Source organism: Eumetopias jubatus, unplaced genomic scaffold (genome assembly GCF_037043125.1).
Source record: "Eumetopias jubatus isolate StellerSeaLion01/CBP00866 unplaced genomic scaffold, mEumJub1_p1.0 scaffold_5, whole genome shotgun sequence".
Classification (NCBI taxonomy): domain Eukaryota; kingdom Metazoa; phylum Chordata; class Mammalia; order Carnivora; family Otariidae; genus Eumetopias; species Eumetopias jubatus.
Window position 1 is genome coordinate 112,340,125 of NW_028274811.1, and position 17,210 is coordinate 112,357,334.

At 54.2% G+C, this 17,210-nt stretch overlaps 1 protein-coding gene across 1 annotated transcript; it reads right to left on the minus strand.

The window, feature by feature from the left end:
- Positions 1 to 65: 65 nt before the first annotated feature.
- CDX1 (caudal type homeobox 1) lies at positions 66 to 15,864 on the minus strand. Its single transcript, XM_028106491.1, has 3 exons — positions 15,420 to 15,864; positions 819 to 964; positions 66 to 269 (listed from the first exon to the last, which is right to left on the minus strand). Exons 1-3 carry the CDS (start codon positions 15,862 to 15,864, stop codon positions 66 to 68), a joined length of 795 nt encoding a protein of 264 aa, XP_027962292.1.
- Between the last annotated feature and the right edge of the window lie 1,346 nt (positions 15,865 to 17,210).

A 17,210-nucleotide genomic window follows, 5' to 3' on the forward strand; every position in this document is an offset into this window, starting at 1 on the left:
TAACGGGAGCCACATGCCCAGCACCTGAGTCCCTAGGCCCCCAGCCCACAAGGCTGGGCAGGGGGCTACGGCAGATACTCCTCCTTAACTGGCATTGGGGAGGAGGCTCCCAAGAGGCTGGCAGAGCTGGGACACAGGCCCCCCAGGGGCGGCCCAGCTGCGGTGGGGGTGACTTCGTGGGCTGGTGGGGGGGGTGGGGGGGGCTGCTGCTGCTTCTTCTTGTTCACTTTGCGCTCCTTGGCCCGCCGGTTCTGGAACCAGATCTTCACCTGTGGTATGGGAGAGCAGAGATAGGCTAGGTGGTGGGGAGACCAGATGGCAGAGCACGAGGAAGACAGGAAGGACAGCTGAGCTCTTATTTCCCCATGTGGGGTTTACGGCCTCCCTCCTGCACCACCACCCGGGCTGTTCATGGCCGGGGAACGCAACCTCCTCCTCTAGAACCTGCTCCCCGACCCTAAAGACAGTATCTCTGTAACCTTCTCGGTCCGCATTTTGGAAGACCCCTCCTCCAGGAAGACTTCCCTGTGCTCCCTGTAACTGCTCCCTCCTTAGGATTTAAACAGCAATCATCCTAGCTGCTGTAGCCTATAGCTAAGCAGATCCCCCTTCCGCCCTACTGGGGGTCAGGGATATTGGGTTTTGTTGCAGGTGGGAGGATTTGGCAGCAGCTCAGTTTCTGCTGAGTGCTGTGTGACCATGGTCAGGAAACCCAACCTCTCTGTTCTCCTCCCTGACTGAGTCTATAACCTGCCTGACACCCTGGAGGCCAGATTCCCAGTACTGCTCCTGTGGTGAAGGTGGGGGGACCCACACACCTGCCGCTCAGTGAGCCCCAGATTGGCAGCGAGCTCTGACTTCCGCCGGATGGTGATGTAACGGCTATAGTGGAACTCCTTTTCCAGCTCCAGGCGCTGGTGGTCGGTGTAGACCACGCGGTACTTGTCCTTGGTCCGGGTCTTCCCTGAGAAGCAGAGGGCCCAGGAGGGGAAGTAAGTGTGTGTGGGGGGGTGCTGCAAAAGCTGAAGCAGGGTCCCAGGGAGGAAGCAATCCAGGCCCCCCCGAAAGGACCCTGAGGTTGGGAGGGACGCGCACTCAGTCCTGGGGGGTAACTATCATTCTCCTGGGGTCAGACTTGGAGACCACCAACCTGAGAGGCAAGCACTGCTCTCATGCCCATTTGGGGAGGCACGAGGCTCAGAGAGGAGAAGCAATTTGCTCAGGGCTCAACAGCAAGCTGCTGGTGGAGTTGGGCTTTCAGTCCAGCTCCCCCGACCCAGAGCCCTCCTCTGATCCACCAACTCCACCAATTTTCACCCAGCAGTTTCCAGATGCGGCTGTGCAACAGACACTTGGGGAGCGCGTGAAAAACACCGCTTCCAGGGCATCCCTGACCCTGTGAACCGGAAAGCCTGGGGGCTAGACTCGGCATCTTAATTTTTTTTTAGATTTTATTTATTTTTTAAGTAATCTCTACACCCAACGTGGGGCTAGAACTCACGATCCTGAGATCAAGAGTTGCATGCTCCACTGACTGAGCCAGCCAGGCCCCCTTAAAATCTGCATTTTTAACAAGCTCTCCAGGTGGTTCTGATTCAGGATCCTGAGACCACGGGTGGTCACACCAGAGACAGAGAGGGACACCTAGCAGCTCAGGGCAGACTGAGACCAGTGACAAGTCAGCGGCTCCTCTCTCCAGCGCAGGAGGAGAGTGGGGATGAGCCACCACAGGCAGAAGTGGAAGCTTGCTGCTCCATCCTGGGGTGGGTTCTCTTCACTTCCCGTCAAATGCCTGGTGGCTGCTGGCCCAACAAAAAACACTGCTCGCAGCCCCAAGGCCCCGAGGACCTGTCAGGTACCTCCAAAGACCCTAGCCCTGGACACCAAGCCCTAAGCTGGGGTTGCAGCAGTCTGCCCAGAGCCATCCACACCACCGCCTCTTCCCTGTGCACAGAGCAGTGATGCAGGCTCAGGTAACAAATATTTACTGAGCTCCTGCCGTGGGCCAAACACTGGGGTACACCAGCGAGCAAAATTAAAAAAGGTCCCTATTCTCAGTGAAATCAGGTTCTAGTGGAACCTAATCAAAATAATCACAGATCAAAATAATTTGATATGTTAATGCTAAGTACTTGATAAGTTAATTGATAAGTATTCTTTTTTTTTTTTTAAAGATTTTATTTATTTATTCATGAGAGACAGACAGAGAGAGAGAGAGAGGGAGAGGCAGAGGGAGAAGCAGGCTCCCAAGGAGCAGGGAGCCCGATGCGGGACTCGATCCCAGGACCCTGGGATCATGACCTGAGCCGAAGGCAGACGCTTAACCATCTGAGCCACCCAGGCGCCCAATTGATAAGTATTCTTAAGAAGAAGAAGACAGGAAGAAAGGACTGGGAATTTGGGGAGGAGAAAGTATGAGATTTTAAATAGAGTAGTCCATGAAGGTCTTACCAAGAAGGGGAATTTAAGCAAAGATCTAAAGGAGGTGAGGGAAAGGGTCATGCAGGTATCTGGGGAAGAGGGCTCTGGGTGCAGGGAACAGCAAGTGCAAAGGCCCTGTGGTGGCAGCATGCCTGAGATCGGATGTGTGGGGAACAGTGAGGAGGCTGGTGTAGCCAGAGTGCAGTGAGCAAGGACAGAGGTGCAGGTTGTCCAGGGCCTTACCAGCCACGGAAAGGACTCTGGGTTTTACTCTGTCTGTGATGGGAGCCATTGCAGGCTTCTGAGCCCAGGAGACATGAGGACTGATATTGGTTTTAATCTGCCTCTGGCTGCTGCCTGGAGGACAGACTGGCAAGAAGGGGAAAGCACAGATAGGCTTGCAATAACCCAGGAGAGAGAGAAGGCTGTGGCTTGGCTTCTCTACAGGGCTCGGCCTGGGGCCGGGAGCAGGATTTGAGGACTGATTGGGGTTAAAGTCAGTACTCTCTTTGGGGCTGGGATCAGAGGTCTGTCTGGAGAGAATATTAAGAGTCGTGCTTGGCCTGGGCTGGTGCGGGGGCCTGACTAAACACCAGTTTCCTTCGCAAGAAGCTGAGTACTCGGCTATAAATAGGAGGCACACGCAAGCACTTTCAGACCTACCCGTGTCCACCAGGCCATGACGAGTCTCGGAATAACCGTGGACCCTGTTCCACCTCACCCAGTTGCCCCCACAAAGACTGGCCTTTACCTCCCAGGGTCACGGCTCTGGCTTTGCCTGTCCCTCAACACCCCTGTGCTAACCACCCACCCCTCTTCCAGCTCCCGCCCCACTACCAAGCCCACGCAGCTTGGCAGGACAGCCACTGGGCTCCCCAAGAGCCAAATGGTTTTGCAGAAAATGGGAGACAACAGATGTTTCTGGGCTTTTTTCCTTGGGTTTCCTGCCAGAGCAGCAGAACTGCACTGGACGCTTCCATAGCCACTGACCTCAGCCCACCACCCGATGTAGCACGGGACGGCCTCGGCCCTCGGCCAGGCCTGGCCCAGGAAAGGGACAAGGGAGTGGCTGCTGAGGCCTTGGCTCCAGATGGGCCCTTCCTTGGCCTAGAAAATTCAACGCCGACTCAAAAACAGTTCTGCTTAATGCGCCACCCCCGGAGCCCAGGAGAGCTCTGAATCTTCACTGGGCTAACGCCGGAAGGGTTCAGTTTGGTCTCCTCCCATTTTATAGATGAAGAGACTGAGGTTCGGGCAGGTAATACAGATGCTGGAGGTCCAAGTAAGAGAGGCCTTGTAAAACCTTCCAGTCCGACCTCCCCCGCACAGTCAGGGTCACTGAAGCCCTGGGCAAGCGTGGACTTGCCCAAAGCCATGTCACCTGGTGGAAAGTTCCCACTCCTTACTCTTGGCACAACTCCTCACCCCATCAGGCTTGGGGTCCATAGAGCCCCCCCAAGAAGCCTCCTAAGCCTTGGTAACAGAAGCTCAAACAGTAGACCACCTGTCTACTTGTACTTCTGGGAAGGGAGGGGCCGGATCATGGTAAAGGCAGGCCCCAGAGAGCTCTGGGCTGGGGCTAGATGGTCCGCAGGCTGGGTGGGTCTTTGAAAATGCCCAGAATACTCACAGCCTTAAGTGGCAGGACGAGTCTCCTTTCCCACCCAAACAGCTTGACAGATTACAAGCAGCGCTTATGAAGCTTATTATGCCTTTTCCTCAGGCACCCAGCACTCACTCCCATCTTTTCTGATGAGCAAGTGGGGAGCCAGCACACCCATTTCCATAGATGAGGGAAACGGGGGCTCAGAAAGGTGCCCATCCTTGCTAAGGGCCATCCTGCCTGGTAGTGTTATCCACCCTGGGCTCAGGTGATCCAAACTGTAGCCTGACTCCTCCCAGATTTGAGGAGCGGGGAATTAGACAGGGGACAGGGCTCTAGCTGCATAATTATTTCTCTCTGTTCCAGCGAAGCTGCCAGGGAAGACCCAGCCCACAGGGCCTGTCACCTTCTCTCTGGGCCCAGGAGATGGGCTGGGGGGCTCAGGAACCACTGGCCAACTTCTACCTGGTGGAGCTCTCAAATCGCACCATTTTATTGCTAAGAAAATGGCTCTGCCAAAGAACAAAACATTTGGTATCACACTGTGGTCCAGAAACCAAGAAATCCCATATGCTACCCAGGGAGAAATAACTGCAACATCCTCCTCTGGAGCCCAACTTGGTAACATTTAGCCTCATTTAATATGCATGTGCCCTCTGACCCATTAATCCCACTTCCAGGAATTGATCTCACAGAAAAATGCCCAAAGCCATAGCTGTTTCAAAGGACACAAGACTAGAAGCAATGTACGTCTACAAGTAGGGTACTTGTTAGGGACGCCTGGGTGGCTCAGTCAGTTAAGCGTCTGCCTTCAGCTCAGGTCATGATCCCAGAGTCCTGGGATGGAGCCCCTCATCAGGCTCCCTGCTCCATGGGGCGTCTGCTTCTCCCTCTCCATCTGCCCCACCCCCAGTTCGGGCTCTCTCTCACTTGCTCTCTCTCTCTCTCAAAAAAATTAAATAAAAATCTTTAAAAAAAAGTAGGGTACTTGTTAAATAAGAGATGGTACATCCATGGAGAGTGACATTATGCAGTCATTAAAAAGAAATTATAAAGCTCCCCATGTACTAATATGCAGCAATTTCTAAGACATACTGAGTTACAAAAACAAAGCAAGACATAGAATGTTGTGAATTGTATGTTACTGTTTTTGTATAACAGTGGGACACACACACACACACACACTCATACATGTGTGTGTACGTAGAATTCTTTCTGAAAGAAAATACAAATTATTAACAAACCTCTGGAGAAGGAACTGGAAGCTGTTGGGCCACAGCTAAGTGAGAGTCTTTGGGATGACCCTCCCTCCCTCCCTCCCTCCCTCCCTCCCTCCCTTCCTTCCCTTTCTCTTTCTCTCTCTCTCTTTTTTTACCATATGCAATGTGAATTTGTATTTTTTATTATTTTTAAAAAAGATTTTATTTATTTATTTGACAGAGAGAGAGAGAGAGAGAGCACAAGTAGGGGTAGCTTCAGGCAGAGGCAGAGGGAGAAGCAGGCTCTCTGATGAGCAAGGAGCCCGATGCAGGGCTCGATCCCAGGACCCTGGGATCATGACCCGAGGCAAAGGCAGATGCTTAACCGACTGAGCCACCCAGGCACCCCTGATTACTAGTTTTTTTTAAGACAGAGAGAGAATAGGCTCCATGCCCAGCACGGAACCCGGAGTGGGGCTCGATCTTATGACCCTGAGATCATGACCTGAGCCGAAATCAAGAGTCAAACGTTTACCTGACTGAGCCACCCAGGTGCCCCTGAATTTGTATTTTTAATGACAGTCAGGAGCCCTGGGCTCTAGTCTCAGCTCTGAGCCCAAACTGTCAACTGCCCCAAGCCATCCTCCCTTCCGCCTCCTGTGAGTACCTGTGCCACCCTGGGAGCCTAGGAGGGAGGGTACAGGAGGTGCGTGAGAGGAGCAGGCAGGGAGAGGGCCCCAGGATGAATGATTTACAGGCCCCTGGGACGCTGGGGCTGAGAGGGAAGTCCAGGCTCCTGCAACAGGTGTCTGATGGGGGCCAGCCGCTCCCAACCACCTAATGAATAACCCTCTGGGCCAGATGCCAGTGCAAGGGGGTAGGGGGATGGGAAGGGAGCCCCCTCCGCCTCTTCAGTGATGAGCACAGCAGGGAAAACCCTTGGATAACTCACCCAAAGGACAGGCTTTCTCTTTGCTCTAGCTTTGGGATTCGAGTAATGGCCCATCCATATGCAGTAGGCTGCTGTGAAGATAGCCCATTCCGCATCTCCTAAAGCATGCACAGTGGAGGTCCTGGGAAGCTTTGCAAAAGCACAGATTCTAGACCAGGAATTCAGATTCAGTGGGGCTAAAATGAGACTCGGGGATTTGCTACTTGAATAGCTAGCAGCGGACCCTGACATGTGGTTGTCTGGGCAAACAGACCTCTGGGATTGGGCAGGACAGCTTCTCACTGGCTGGGTGAGCTAGGACTGGTCACCTCATCTTTCTGAGCTTCATTCTCTGTATCTATAAAATGGGGATCACTATTATTCTAATAATGGCCAACCTGTCCACGTGGCAGGTACTTGTATACATCTCTCAACAACTTATGAAGCTGTGCAACTGTTATCCCCATTTTCAGATGAGCAGAGTGAGGCTTAGAGAGGTCCACACATCTGGCAGGTGGGATTTCAACTCAGGTCTGTCCAGCCTCAGAAACAGCACTAGAACCTATTACACAGTGTGAGGTCTCCGTAACTACTCCCAACCACCAGGTGCACGGGGGATCGCTTTAGAAAAATGGAGGACACCTAGCACAGCCCCTGGCACTTAGTAGGTGCATATGGATGGGTAGGTCTTACTCATCTCCAACATGGCGGGGCAGCCATGGGGCAGAAAGCCTGGGAAATGGATCTGGGCGATGGGTGATGTGTTGGATGAGGCTGTTTATTTATAAGGTCCCTTCCAACTTGGAAACACAAAGCTCCCAATGTTTGTTGACTCTCTGGTTGCGTTTGTTATTTTTGCCGAAAGAATTCTAATTCTGATTTCCCTGTCTGAGAGCCTAGATACCGGGCCTGCCCAGCTGGAGGATAAGGGGCAGGAACTACAGCAGTGGCCTGCGGTGGGGCCGCCCCATCCAGCCTGGGCCAGGCGAGGACAGGGTTCAGCCTCTGCCCCCCAGGGCGGGGTGGGTGGCTCCAAGAAAATCGCATGGCCTCTGCGTCAGCACTTCCTCTGCCCCCTTCCTGCTGGGTCTGTGGCCCTGGGGGTGGGGGGGGTGACCGTGCCAGCTCTGGGCCCCCAGGCCTGGAACACCCATCCCGCCTCAACCCTCCATGCCCCCTCTCTGTGTGGTCCGGCCCCATCCTGACTGTGCATCACGATCACCCCCAACACACACACACACGCGCGGTATGTACACAGGCACACGTGTAAGCTTGTTAAAAATACCCCACCCCCGATCCCACCGCATCCTGCTCTCCTGCCTTTTTTAACAGCCCTTGGGGTATCTGAACCACTAGCTGAAGTCACTAGGTCTTGGTCCCAGTTCTATGCCATCTGTGTGGTCTTGTAGAAGTCCCTTCTCCTCTCTGGGCCTCAGTTTCTCCTGTGCATCAGAAGAGGGGCAGCTCCGTGGGCCTCTGTGCAGCTCTGAGCCCTCCTCTCAGGCGTTGGGCCCAGGTCTGACCGATCCTTAGCTGAAGGACTTGACAAGCGACTGAACTTCAGGCTTCGGACGTAAAAGCAGTTTGTAAAGGGCAAAGAGCTAAGGAGATGTCAGGGAGAGCTGAGTTATTTGCAGAAGCGGATGTTGGAGGAGTCCCTTGGGAGAGGGAGGAATGCCGCCTGATAGGGAGCCGCAGGGCAAGGAACACCCTGGCCTGGGAGTGGGGACATCTGGCCCAGCCACCAGCTGCACTGGCCATGTTCGGTTTGGGCTGGATTCCCCATCCCACCAGCAGGGGTTGGGACCTCTGCTGCATGGGGCCGCCCTGACCCGGCCAGTTAGATGCTGAATAGAGGTCCCTTCCTGGACCAGGAGGCTGTCTACTGGGCCCTGACTGGGTTCTTGTTCCGGCTGAGTTGCCAGTCCCAGGCGGCTCCATCACGGCTCCTCATTCAAGCCCTGGAGCAGTGGTGAGGCTAATGTGGGGCTGGAGGTCCTGCAGCCTTAGGCAAGCTCCTCCTTTCCACTGCGCCCTTTCCTCCAGGGCCACCTGGGCCTTGTCCCCTGCCCCGTCTTCTCCGTTTGGGCCCACAGTCTGGCTTGGCTGTGGGAGGCAGCAAAGAGGACAGAAAGTGCAGGGGCAGGTAGACCTGTCTGTCCTACCCCAGCCTGGCCACAGGCCAGTGGTGTGAACCCAGGCAAGTCACCGCACCTCTTTGGGTCCCAGTGTATTCACCTCTCAACTGAGGACATGAACTCCTCCTCGATACACTGTAGTTGTAGAGATGAGGTGTGGGAACCTATTGAATAAGGTAATCATTACTAAAAGCTAGTCAATGATGAAGAGGAAGATGACCAGAGAGACAGAAGAGGCCAGAGAGGCTCCTCGGTGGAGAATAAGGAGCCCATCGAGAACAGATTACCATTCTAGAACTCTCGTCCTGTGTCCTCCCATATGACAGCTACTAGCCACATGTGGCTACTTAAATTTAAATTAACTGAATAGAATTAAGAATTCAGCTCTTGAGTCATGCCAGCCATCTTTCAAGTGCTCGAGAGACACATGCTGCTGGTGGTTAGCATACCGGACAGAACAGATATAGAGCATTTCCACCATCACAGAAAGTTCTACTGGACAACCCTGCTAGACCAAACTCCTGCCCTGGGCCAGATGCCCACAGCTGCATAGCATCCTAACCAGACTGCTTGTACTCTCTGCAAAGCATCCTGGTCTCGCATCTACCACCCACTTGTATTTTTCCACAGGGGCACCAAAAAAAAAAAAAAAAAGCACCCTTGGCCCAGAACAGCCCTTCTAAGACTAGCAAACAGCAACTGTGTCCCTTCAACTCTCTCCCGGCCTGAACAGCTTGAGGCCCCTCTGAGCTGTCTCTTAGGGCGCATTCCAGCCTTGCCCTACCTGGTCATTGTCTTCCCATCTGGAAGTCAAGTGTCCTCGGCCCAGGTCCCGAGGGCTCACGTTCTGGGTGGGGTGCAGGAAGGGGCTTTGGACTCCAGCCCTCTCCTAGCTCACTGGGTGACCTTTGCAAATCTCCTCCCCTCAGGGCCTTGCTCCTGGTCTGCTTCGTGATGCCATCTTGCTCACCCAGTCCCACAATGGTGCCTGACACACAGTGAGTACTTGATGAATCCTTGTGGAACACATAACACAAATCTACTGCTTCCTGGTGGGGCCTTCGTCTCAGTAAACGGCCACCACCCTCCGGATACTCAGGCCAAAAGCCTAGGTGGCGCTTCCGGCTCCCACAGCCAATCCATCAGCTGGTCAGCTCAACCTCCAAAGGACATCCTCCCAGACCTTAGTCAAAGCCACTAATCTAATGCAGAGGTGTGCAGTTCTGGGGTTGGAAATACCTGCGTTTGAGAAAATGCTGAGCATGTGCTGAGTACTCAGTAGATCAGGTTCATATCCTTATCACTGTGGTCGGTGCTCGGGACTTGTTAAATAGTTCATTCCCCTCTTTCATGGGCGGGGGGCGCAGATTAAAAACAAACTAAGAAAATAATTACAAACTGGGATTAGTATGAAGGAAAGTAAGCGTAGAGCTGAGAGCTAGATTAAATGGCAGGGGCGGGGCTGGGGGGACCTACTCTAATTAGCTTGGAGGAGGTCCCCTGGAGGAGGCAACATCTAAGTTGAAACCTGAAGGCTGAGGAGGTTTCTGTGTCATCAACGAGAGGGATGTTCCAGGAAGAGAGAACGGCATGTGAAAAGGCCCTATGGTCGAGAGCAGCAGAGGACCCTGTCTGCCTTGTCCTGCCCAGAATCCTCAGCCTGCCTGAATGAATGAATAAGAGAGGCATGTGGTTAGCCTGGAGAGACCAACAGAGCTCTGAGCCCTGGGGTGAGGGGTTTGAATTGGATTTCAAGAGCAATGGGAAGTCACTGGAAGATGTTGAGCTTGGAGCGTCAATCCTGGCTTTCACTAGCGTCTGCTCACTCTCTGTGTTGAAGCAGAGGAAACTATGCACCCCTACAAGCTTGGGGATTAGCGTGGTGTGGGCAGGGTTCAACAGGTTAACCCATGTTGACTCCAGATGCAAACGTTGTTTCCAAACCCCAGGAGCTCCAGGACAGAAACTAGAGGGCCAGCCCATTAAGATAACTTCCTACTGACAAGCCAGACCCTGCTGCTAACAAAGCTGTTTTGGACCTTCACAGTGAGTGATTCCCTAAGCTCTCAGCCGCAATATCTGCCAAAGCGGGGGGAAAAAAAAACATCCAACCAAAAAAAGCCTTCTGCCACCTTCTAACTGGGTCATTCCCCTTCCCAGCTACATCTGAGAGACGAGGTGTCAAACGCAGCTTCTGCCTAGAGAACCAGTTTTAAACAGCCTGGCCCCTGCTGTGCCCACCCTCCCCCATCAGCTTCTCCCGGCTCTTCCCTGCCCCCCCCCCCCACAACCTACCAGCCTCCTTTCCCCACCTGGGCTGGGACGCACATGGGGAGGGGTCTGGGGCTACTGCGTGTGTTGCTTTATTTGACAGATGCTCCTTAGGCTGTGGAGTCTAGGTTTGAAACCCATGCTGTCGCATCCTAGCTGTGTGAGCTTGGGCAGGCACCTTACCCTCTCTGAGCCTCATTAATGTTATTTGTAAAATGAGGCTAATAATAGATCCTCACACCTCTTAGCGTTGTTACAAAGCTTGAGTGAGAAAATCCATGTGAAGTTCTTGGCACACTGCCTGGCATGCAGTAAGGATTCAACCAATACCACAGTTACCAGCTTTATCATGAGCTCCTACTTGGCGCAAGTCCTGGTGGGAAGGATGGGGCTGACCACAACGAGTCCTTTAGGTAGATGGAAGCGATAAATAAGATAGTGATGAGTGTTGTTAAAACCAGGGCCTGATACAGTGCTTGGAGGAGAGGGAACCAAGGAGGGCTTTCTAGAGGAGGTGGCCTTGGGAAAGGTACAACATTTGAGTTGGTGAAGATGTAGGAGGGCAGGAAGGGTAATTTAGGTTGAGGGACCCAGACTGGAGAGGCAGGGAATGTGAGATGTGTGTTTCTGTGCACCTGCTAAGGACTGGCAAAGACAGTCTTAGGCACTGATGCACTTTGTACCTACCGTGTACCAAGCACAGGGGCTGGGCTTGATGGGCACTGTCGCTTCGAGGTGCAATCCTATTATTATCCTTAATGTTATACTGGAAGAAACAAGGCTCAGAAAAATGATCCAAGTTAACTTGCCCGAGGCTGTGCAGCTTCTAACAGAAATGCAGTCCCAGGCCTGAGGCTCCCAAGCCCGGTCCTTAGCCATCCCCAGTAAGCACTGCTGTATCTAGAGAAACTAGTGAGACAGTGGCTTCAATGGTGGGTTGGAGCCAGTTCTCAAGAGGGCTCTGAATGCCCCAGAAATGGGGCTGGATTTGACAGCAATGAAATGGCATATAACAAAACGGGAATTCCATAGCAGCGGGGAGCCATGAAATGCTCTTGAGCAGGAGATGCACCTTGAAAAGGTAAATCTGGTAATGGTTGTGATGACAGCTGGGGCATCAGAGAGAGGCTGAAGGTGAGAGGCCAGGCTGGTGGCTGTGGCAATGGGCCAAGGGATAGGGTCTGGAATGAGGGGGGAGGGGGCTCATCCCTTCCCTGGGCCTCAGTTTCTCCATCTGAAAGCTGAAGGGGCTGGACCAAGACCTGAACCCTGCTGCAACAGACTCATCATCTCAGCAAACATCTCCCTCGTTGTATGGGACCTCAGCCTCCCCACAGGCCACTGACCTGGGAAGTACTGTTTGTTCATGAGGAACGGATGCTGAGCCTTTGACATGATGATGTCTGGCCCTCTTAATGAAAATGCTGCTATTTGTAGATGCAAAAGGGAAGATCACAAAATAGAACCCCTTGTAGTCCTTTCCTATCCTGGCCTCAGCCAAGTGATAGTAACCACTCAGAACTGGTTAATATTTTGATGATGGAAAGAAGCCCAACAGTCTCTCTCCTCTTTCCAGTTCTCACTGTCCCTCCTTAGGATAAAACCCGGGTCGTAGGGACGCCTGGGTGGCTCAGTCGGTTAAGTGTCTGCCTTCGGCTCAGGTCATGATCCCAGGGTCCTGGGATCAAGTCCTGCATCTGGCTCCCTGCTCCATGGGGAGCCTACTTCTCCCTCACCCTTTGCCTACTGCTCCCCCTGCTTGTGCTCTCTCTCTCTGTCAAATAAATAAATAAATAATACATAAATAAATAAATAAAATCTTAAAAACAAAAAAACAGTCCCAGTCCCAGCCTCAGGTACACCGACTCCTCAGCTGAGGATGGAGTACTGTCCCAGGAGGGAGACAGGAGCAACCAGGCTTCCACCCCTGGCATGAGCTTGCTCAACTCAACGGCCATGGGCCCCACCCCTAGGGCTGGGGCCACAGAAACGTGTCAAAGCCAGGATCTCACCTCTTCCCTCTTCTCTCGGTTGTCTGACTGTTCCTCACACTTGTCCTGTTCATTCATTCAACAAAATGTATTGAGCCCCTACTAAACGTCATGCACTATGATGGTGCCTGGAAGGTAGTGATGGGTCAAATGGATGTGGCTCTGGACCTCATGGGCGTTCCTTTGGTGGGTGGGGAAATAGACAACACAAACACACAGATAAATGAGTAAATTGAAATCAGAGGTGGTGGTGCTCTGAAGGAAACACGGTGAAGGTTATCGACGTGTATAGGGGGAGCCTCCCTTGGGAAATCATGGAGGACCTCTCTGAGGAGATGACCATTAAGCTAAGACCTGAAGGGTGAGAAGGAGCTAGGCCTGCAAAGTTAGGGCACAGGAATTTCCAGGAAGAGGGAACAGCGGCTGATAAGAAGACCTGGTACCACAAGACCAGGTGGCCAGCAACATTTGCTGTGGGGGAGGGGGCGCAGGGTGGGTGTTGGCATGTATTGACCTTCCCTTTGCCGTCATAGACAACAGCACTACACAGGCACCATCCTAGAGACCCTGGATCTTCATTGCCCAGAAGGAGAAACTGAGGCCAAAGGGGGGGGCACAACCTGGCCTCTCTCTCAGGGAAGGTCTGTAACTCCATCCCAATTCTGCCAATTCTGCCCCATCTCAGAGGCACTAGTCGGAGTCAGATGGCCCTGGGCAGACAGGCAGCAGCTTCTAGTTTCTAGAAAGCTGATGATCCTGCGTCCTCAGCCGAATGGGTCAAACCTGGCTTCTGGGGCAGCCACTTTCCTTGGGAGCCTGCATACTTCCCTGGGCTCTCTCATTCTACTTTGTGGGAATAAAGGGGGAAAGGTTGTTTTTGCCTTTGGGCAGACTCACTGCTAGGCCCCCATCTGCCTGGGGACAACACTTTCCAAATGACTTTTGAGACCAGAGGCTGAGCAGAGTTCGCACGCAGCTCCTGTGCCCAGATGGAAAAAGTGATTTGCCCGACGTCACACAGCCTGAAAGCTCCTCCACGCCTCCCACCAGTCCTCTGACCGCCACTGGCACACTCTCTCCAGGTCCTTGCTCCTGAGGAACTGCCCCTCCAACTGGGACCCCCCCCCCCATCTCCAAAGTTGCCTGATCAGCAGTCACAACAACTGGAATAGAAGGGCAGGAAAGGCAGGCTTCCCTTCCAGCGAACAGACACAAAACCGGGGAGTCAGTGGCCACAGACACCTTCTCTCATTTAGTCTCATGCAGAGTTCTCAACCAGGGTTAACGGAGAAGTCTTTCGGGAGCTTCTAGAACCCCTCAAATTGTCTGCAGAATTAGGCAACACTTTTTTTCTAGGGAGAAGATTTGTATTTTCCACCAGATTTTTCAAAAGGGTCCTTTTATTACTTAAACAAAGGTATAAGACCCTTCCCGATCATGTCACAGATGGTAAAACCGAGACCCAGAAAAGATGACTTATTTAAGAGAAGCTATTGTTGAGAGGATAAGAACACAGGCTTGATGGTCAATCTGCCAGGGTTTAAGTCCCAGCCCCCCCTCCCCATTTACTGGTCTTATGGCCTCGTGCAAGGATTTAACCTCTCTAGGCCATAGATTTTTCACATTAAAAATGGGTATGCTAATAGTACCTACCATAATGTGAGAATTAACAGCAGGGCCTGGTCCATTAGTAAGTGGTCCATAAGCGTCAGCTATTCTTATTTAGCCAAGGTCACACAAATGAGAGGCTTCTGGAGGCAGATAGGAGCTTCCGTGTCCCTGGGACTCCCAAGAAGGTGCTACGATTATAGCCAGACCTCCCCAGCATCTGCCCCAGGACTGAGGAGTGTGTGGGGGGACATGGGGGTGAAGAGAGAGAGGAGATGGGGGAAGTCCCAGGCTCCCTCCTAGCTGGGGGAAGTGGGGGAGGGGATGGACATCAAAGGGTGGGCAGGCCGACTTCCCGCCCCTAAAGCCAGGTGGCCTTTGTCAGGACAGGCCGGACACAGTCGGGACAATGGGGTATCGTGTTCACTTTCCGGCCAACAGGAGTCACTATCGAGCTAAGGCGCAGTCTGTTACATGACAAAGGGGGGACCTATAAAGGAGGTCAGGCCGCCGCCCCTCATTAAAGCTGGCCCTTTGTCCTGCCCCCTCCTCTGCCTTTGAAGAGGGTGGATCAGAGAGGCCTGCCTGGGGGCAGGAGGTTCACAGTCTCAGGAGCCAAACAGTAGCCACCTTCCCAACTGCTCCTGCCTGCCCCTCCCCCAGGGTCAAGAGTTCAGGGAGGGCCCTGGGATGGTAAGGTACGGACCCCCCCACACCAGTGTAACCACAGAGGGCTCTTTTTTAGTCCAAAGGATAGGAGCCACCAGTCTCTTCACTGTACCGATCCGGGTGCTGAGACCTGGAAAGGAAAGCGGCCCGCCTGTGTGCACACCATCAGTGCATCGCCCCTTCTGGGGCCGGTTTGCAGCTTCCTCTTGGGGATGGGATACGGGTGGAAGACCCGGATGACGACGGGGGCCAGTGTTGCTAAAGAGCCCTGGGATAAGTCTGGGGAGCTGCGTTCTAGTTCCGGCCTAGCCCGGCGACCACGGGCGCGTTTCTTCACGTCTCGGGGTCTCCGTTCCCCTGTCTATACGGAAAGACAGGCTGTGGTTACCAAGGCCCGGCAGTCTGGGATTCAGAAGGGAGAGGCTGAGAGAACAGCAATCCAGGACCAGAGTGGTCAGGGAGGCCCAAGCGGGGAACCCTGGGGGAGCCGGGGCAGGGGTCAGACAGGGGGCGGCTGGGCCTCGCCCTAGCACCTGCCGGTGCCCAGGGGAACCGTCCGGAGGCGCAGGGCGAGGGAGGGGTCCTTACCGCTGCCACCGCCGCCTCCAGCCGCCACGCTGCGCCGCATCCACTCGTAGGGCGTCCTCCTTTGCGCTCCGGGTGAGCACGGTGCGCCCGGGCCGCCGAGCGGCTGCGCCAGGAGGCTTGGGCCAGGCCCAGGGGGCGCGGGCACCGGGCTAAAGTCTGGAGGGGGCCCGAATGCCAGCGGGGCTGGGCTGGCGGCAGGGGCCGTGGGGCCTGGGCCATAGGCGGCGGCCCAGTCGTCCTTGGGCGCAGAGAAGGGCGCGCTCCAGGCCGCAGAGGGTGCGGGGGCAGGCTCCACGTGAGAATAGCTGGTGAAGTCGGGGTACTGCGGGGGCCCCGGGGGCGCAGGCGGGGGGCCGTAGGCTTGCGGGCCCAGGCCGAGGCTCGCGGGCCTGGCGGGGCCGGGGTAGACCGGAGAATCCTTGTCCAGCACATAGCCCACGTACATGGTGGCCGCGGGGGCCCGCGCGCATGCTGGGCCCTGGAGCCGCCGCTGCGGGCCGCCCCGACGAGCAGACTGCTCACCTGAACTCGCGGGCCCGGCCGCCGCGCCCGCCCCACCCAGGCCTTTTATAGCTCCGGGCGCCCGCGGCCCCAGCCCGGGCGGGTTTGCATTTCAAAGCTGGGGGGAGCCTCAGGGCCGCGAATCAAAGGGGGAAACCCGTCGGGGGCGGGGGGTTCAAAAGGAGACAAATTGCCGCCCCAAGCGGGAGGCGGACGGGCCGGGGCCTGGAAGGGGGTGGGGGCGCGGAGGGCGCGTCCCAGGCCAGCGTCCGAGTCATCGCTAGGTGTGGGAGTCTCCTGCGGGGCCGACGGCCTAGCGGCACGAACACTTCGTTCTCCCCGGGCCGGCCGCGTGGACCGCCCGTGACCCCATTTTACAGGTGGAAAAAAGGGATCCGAGGGACGGCGAGGAGGGGGGGACCCCAGGCCGGCGTCACACAGCCACGTCGGCCCTGTGTTGCACTCGGCAGTGATCAGCTTGAAGTGAGGGGGGGACCTGACTTCAAACAGGGTTCCCCCTGTAAGGTAGCGAGTCCTTAATCTTTGGGGGGGGAGGGGTCACGACCCCTCTGAGCCTCCAATGAAAGCTTTGGATGTTTTTCCCGGGAAAATGCACATATGCACATACACGAGTCTGCATACAACTGGGGCGTTTTCCTGAGTTGACTTTCCAGAGAAAGCTCTTAAAGCGGTAGGGCAAGGGCATCTTTGCAGGACCTTCTAGGGAATTTTTCACAATTCTCTTGACGAATCCTTTTAGCCCCCCCCCCCCCGCCCTTTATTTTAATGAGAAGTTTCAAACGTACACAAAAGTGGAGCTTGCAGGGAACCACTAGACACCCATCACCCAGCTCCAACCATTAGCAAGATTTTGTAACTTATTTCATCCACTCCCCTCCCTTTTTGCTAAAGTATTTTAAAACAAATCTCCAACATCATGTCATGTTACCCCTACATACTTCAGCATGCATCTCTAAAACACATGGACACTTTCTTACATAATATGCCATTAACACATCTAACAAAATCAACACAAATTCTTGAGTATTATCTAAAACTCAGTTCGTATGCAAAATACTCCAGTTGATTCAAACGTGTCTTTTTAACAGTTGGTTTGTGTGAATCAGGATCTAAGAGCCCTGATTCATTTATTGTAGCTGGGGCCCACTGGTATTTTAAATGCATCTTGCATCCCCTTCTCCTTATATTAAGGACTGGTAAATATTTCATAGCTACCCAAGGGGGAGTGCCTAAAACAGGTGAGGAGCTGGGAGTGGGTAGCAAGGTTGA

Bases quoted from the DNA above. Each gene is read 5' to 3' on its own strand.
- CDX1 (XM_028106491.1), bottom strand. From the start codon at position 15,864: ATGTACGTGGGCTATGTGCTGGACAAGGATTCTCCGGTCTACCCCGGC. The intron at 965-15,419 runs GTAAGGACCCCT...TCTGCTTCTCAG, and splicing joins TGGAGGCGGCGGTGGCAGCG to GGAAGACCCGGACCAAGGAC. The intron at 270-818 runs GTGTGTGGGTCC...CCCATACCACAG, and splicing joins TGGGGCTCACTGAGCGGCAG to GTGAAGATCTGGTTCCAGAA.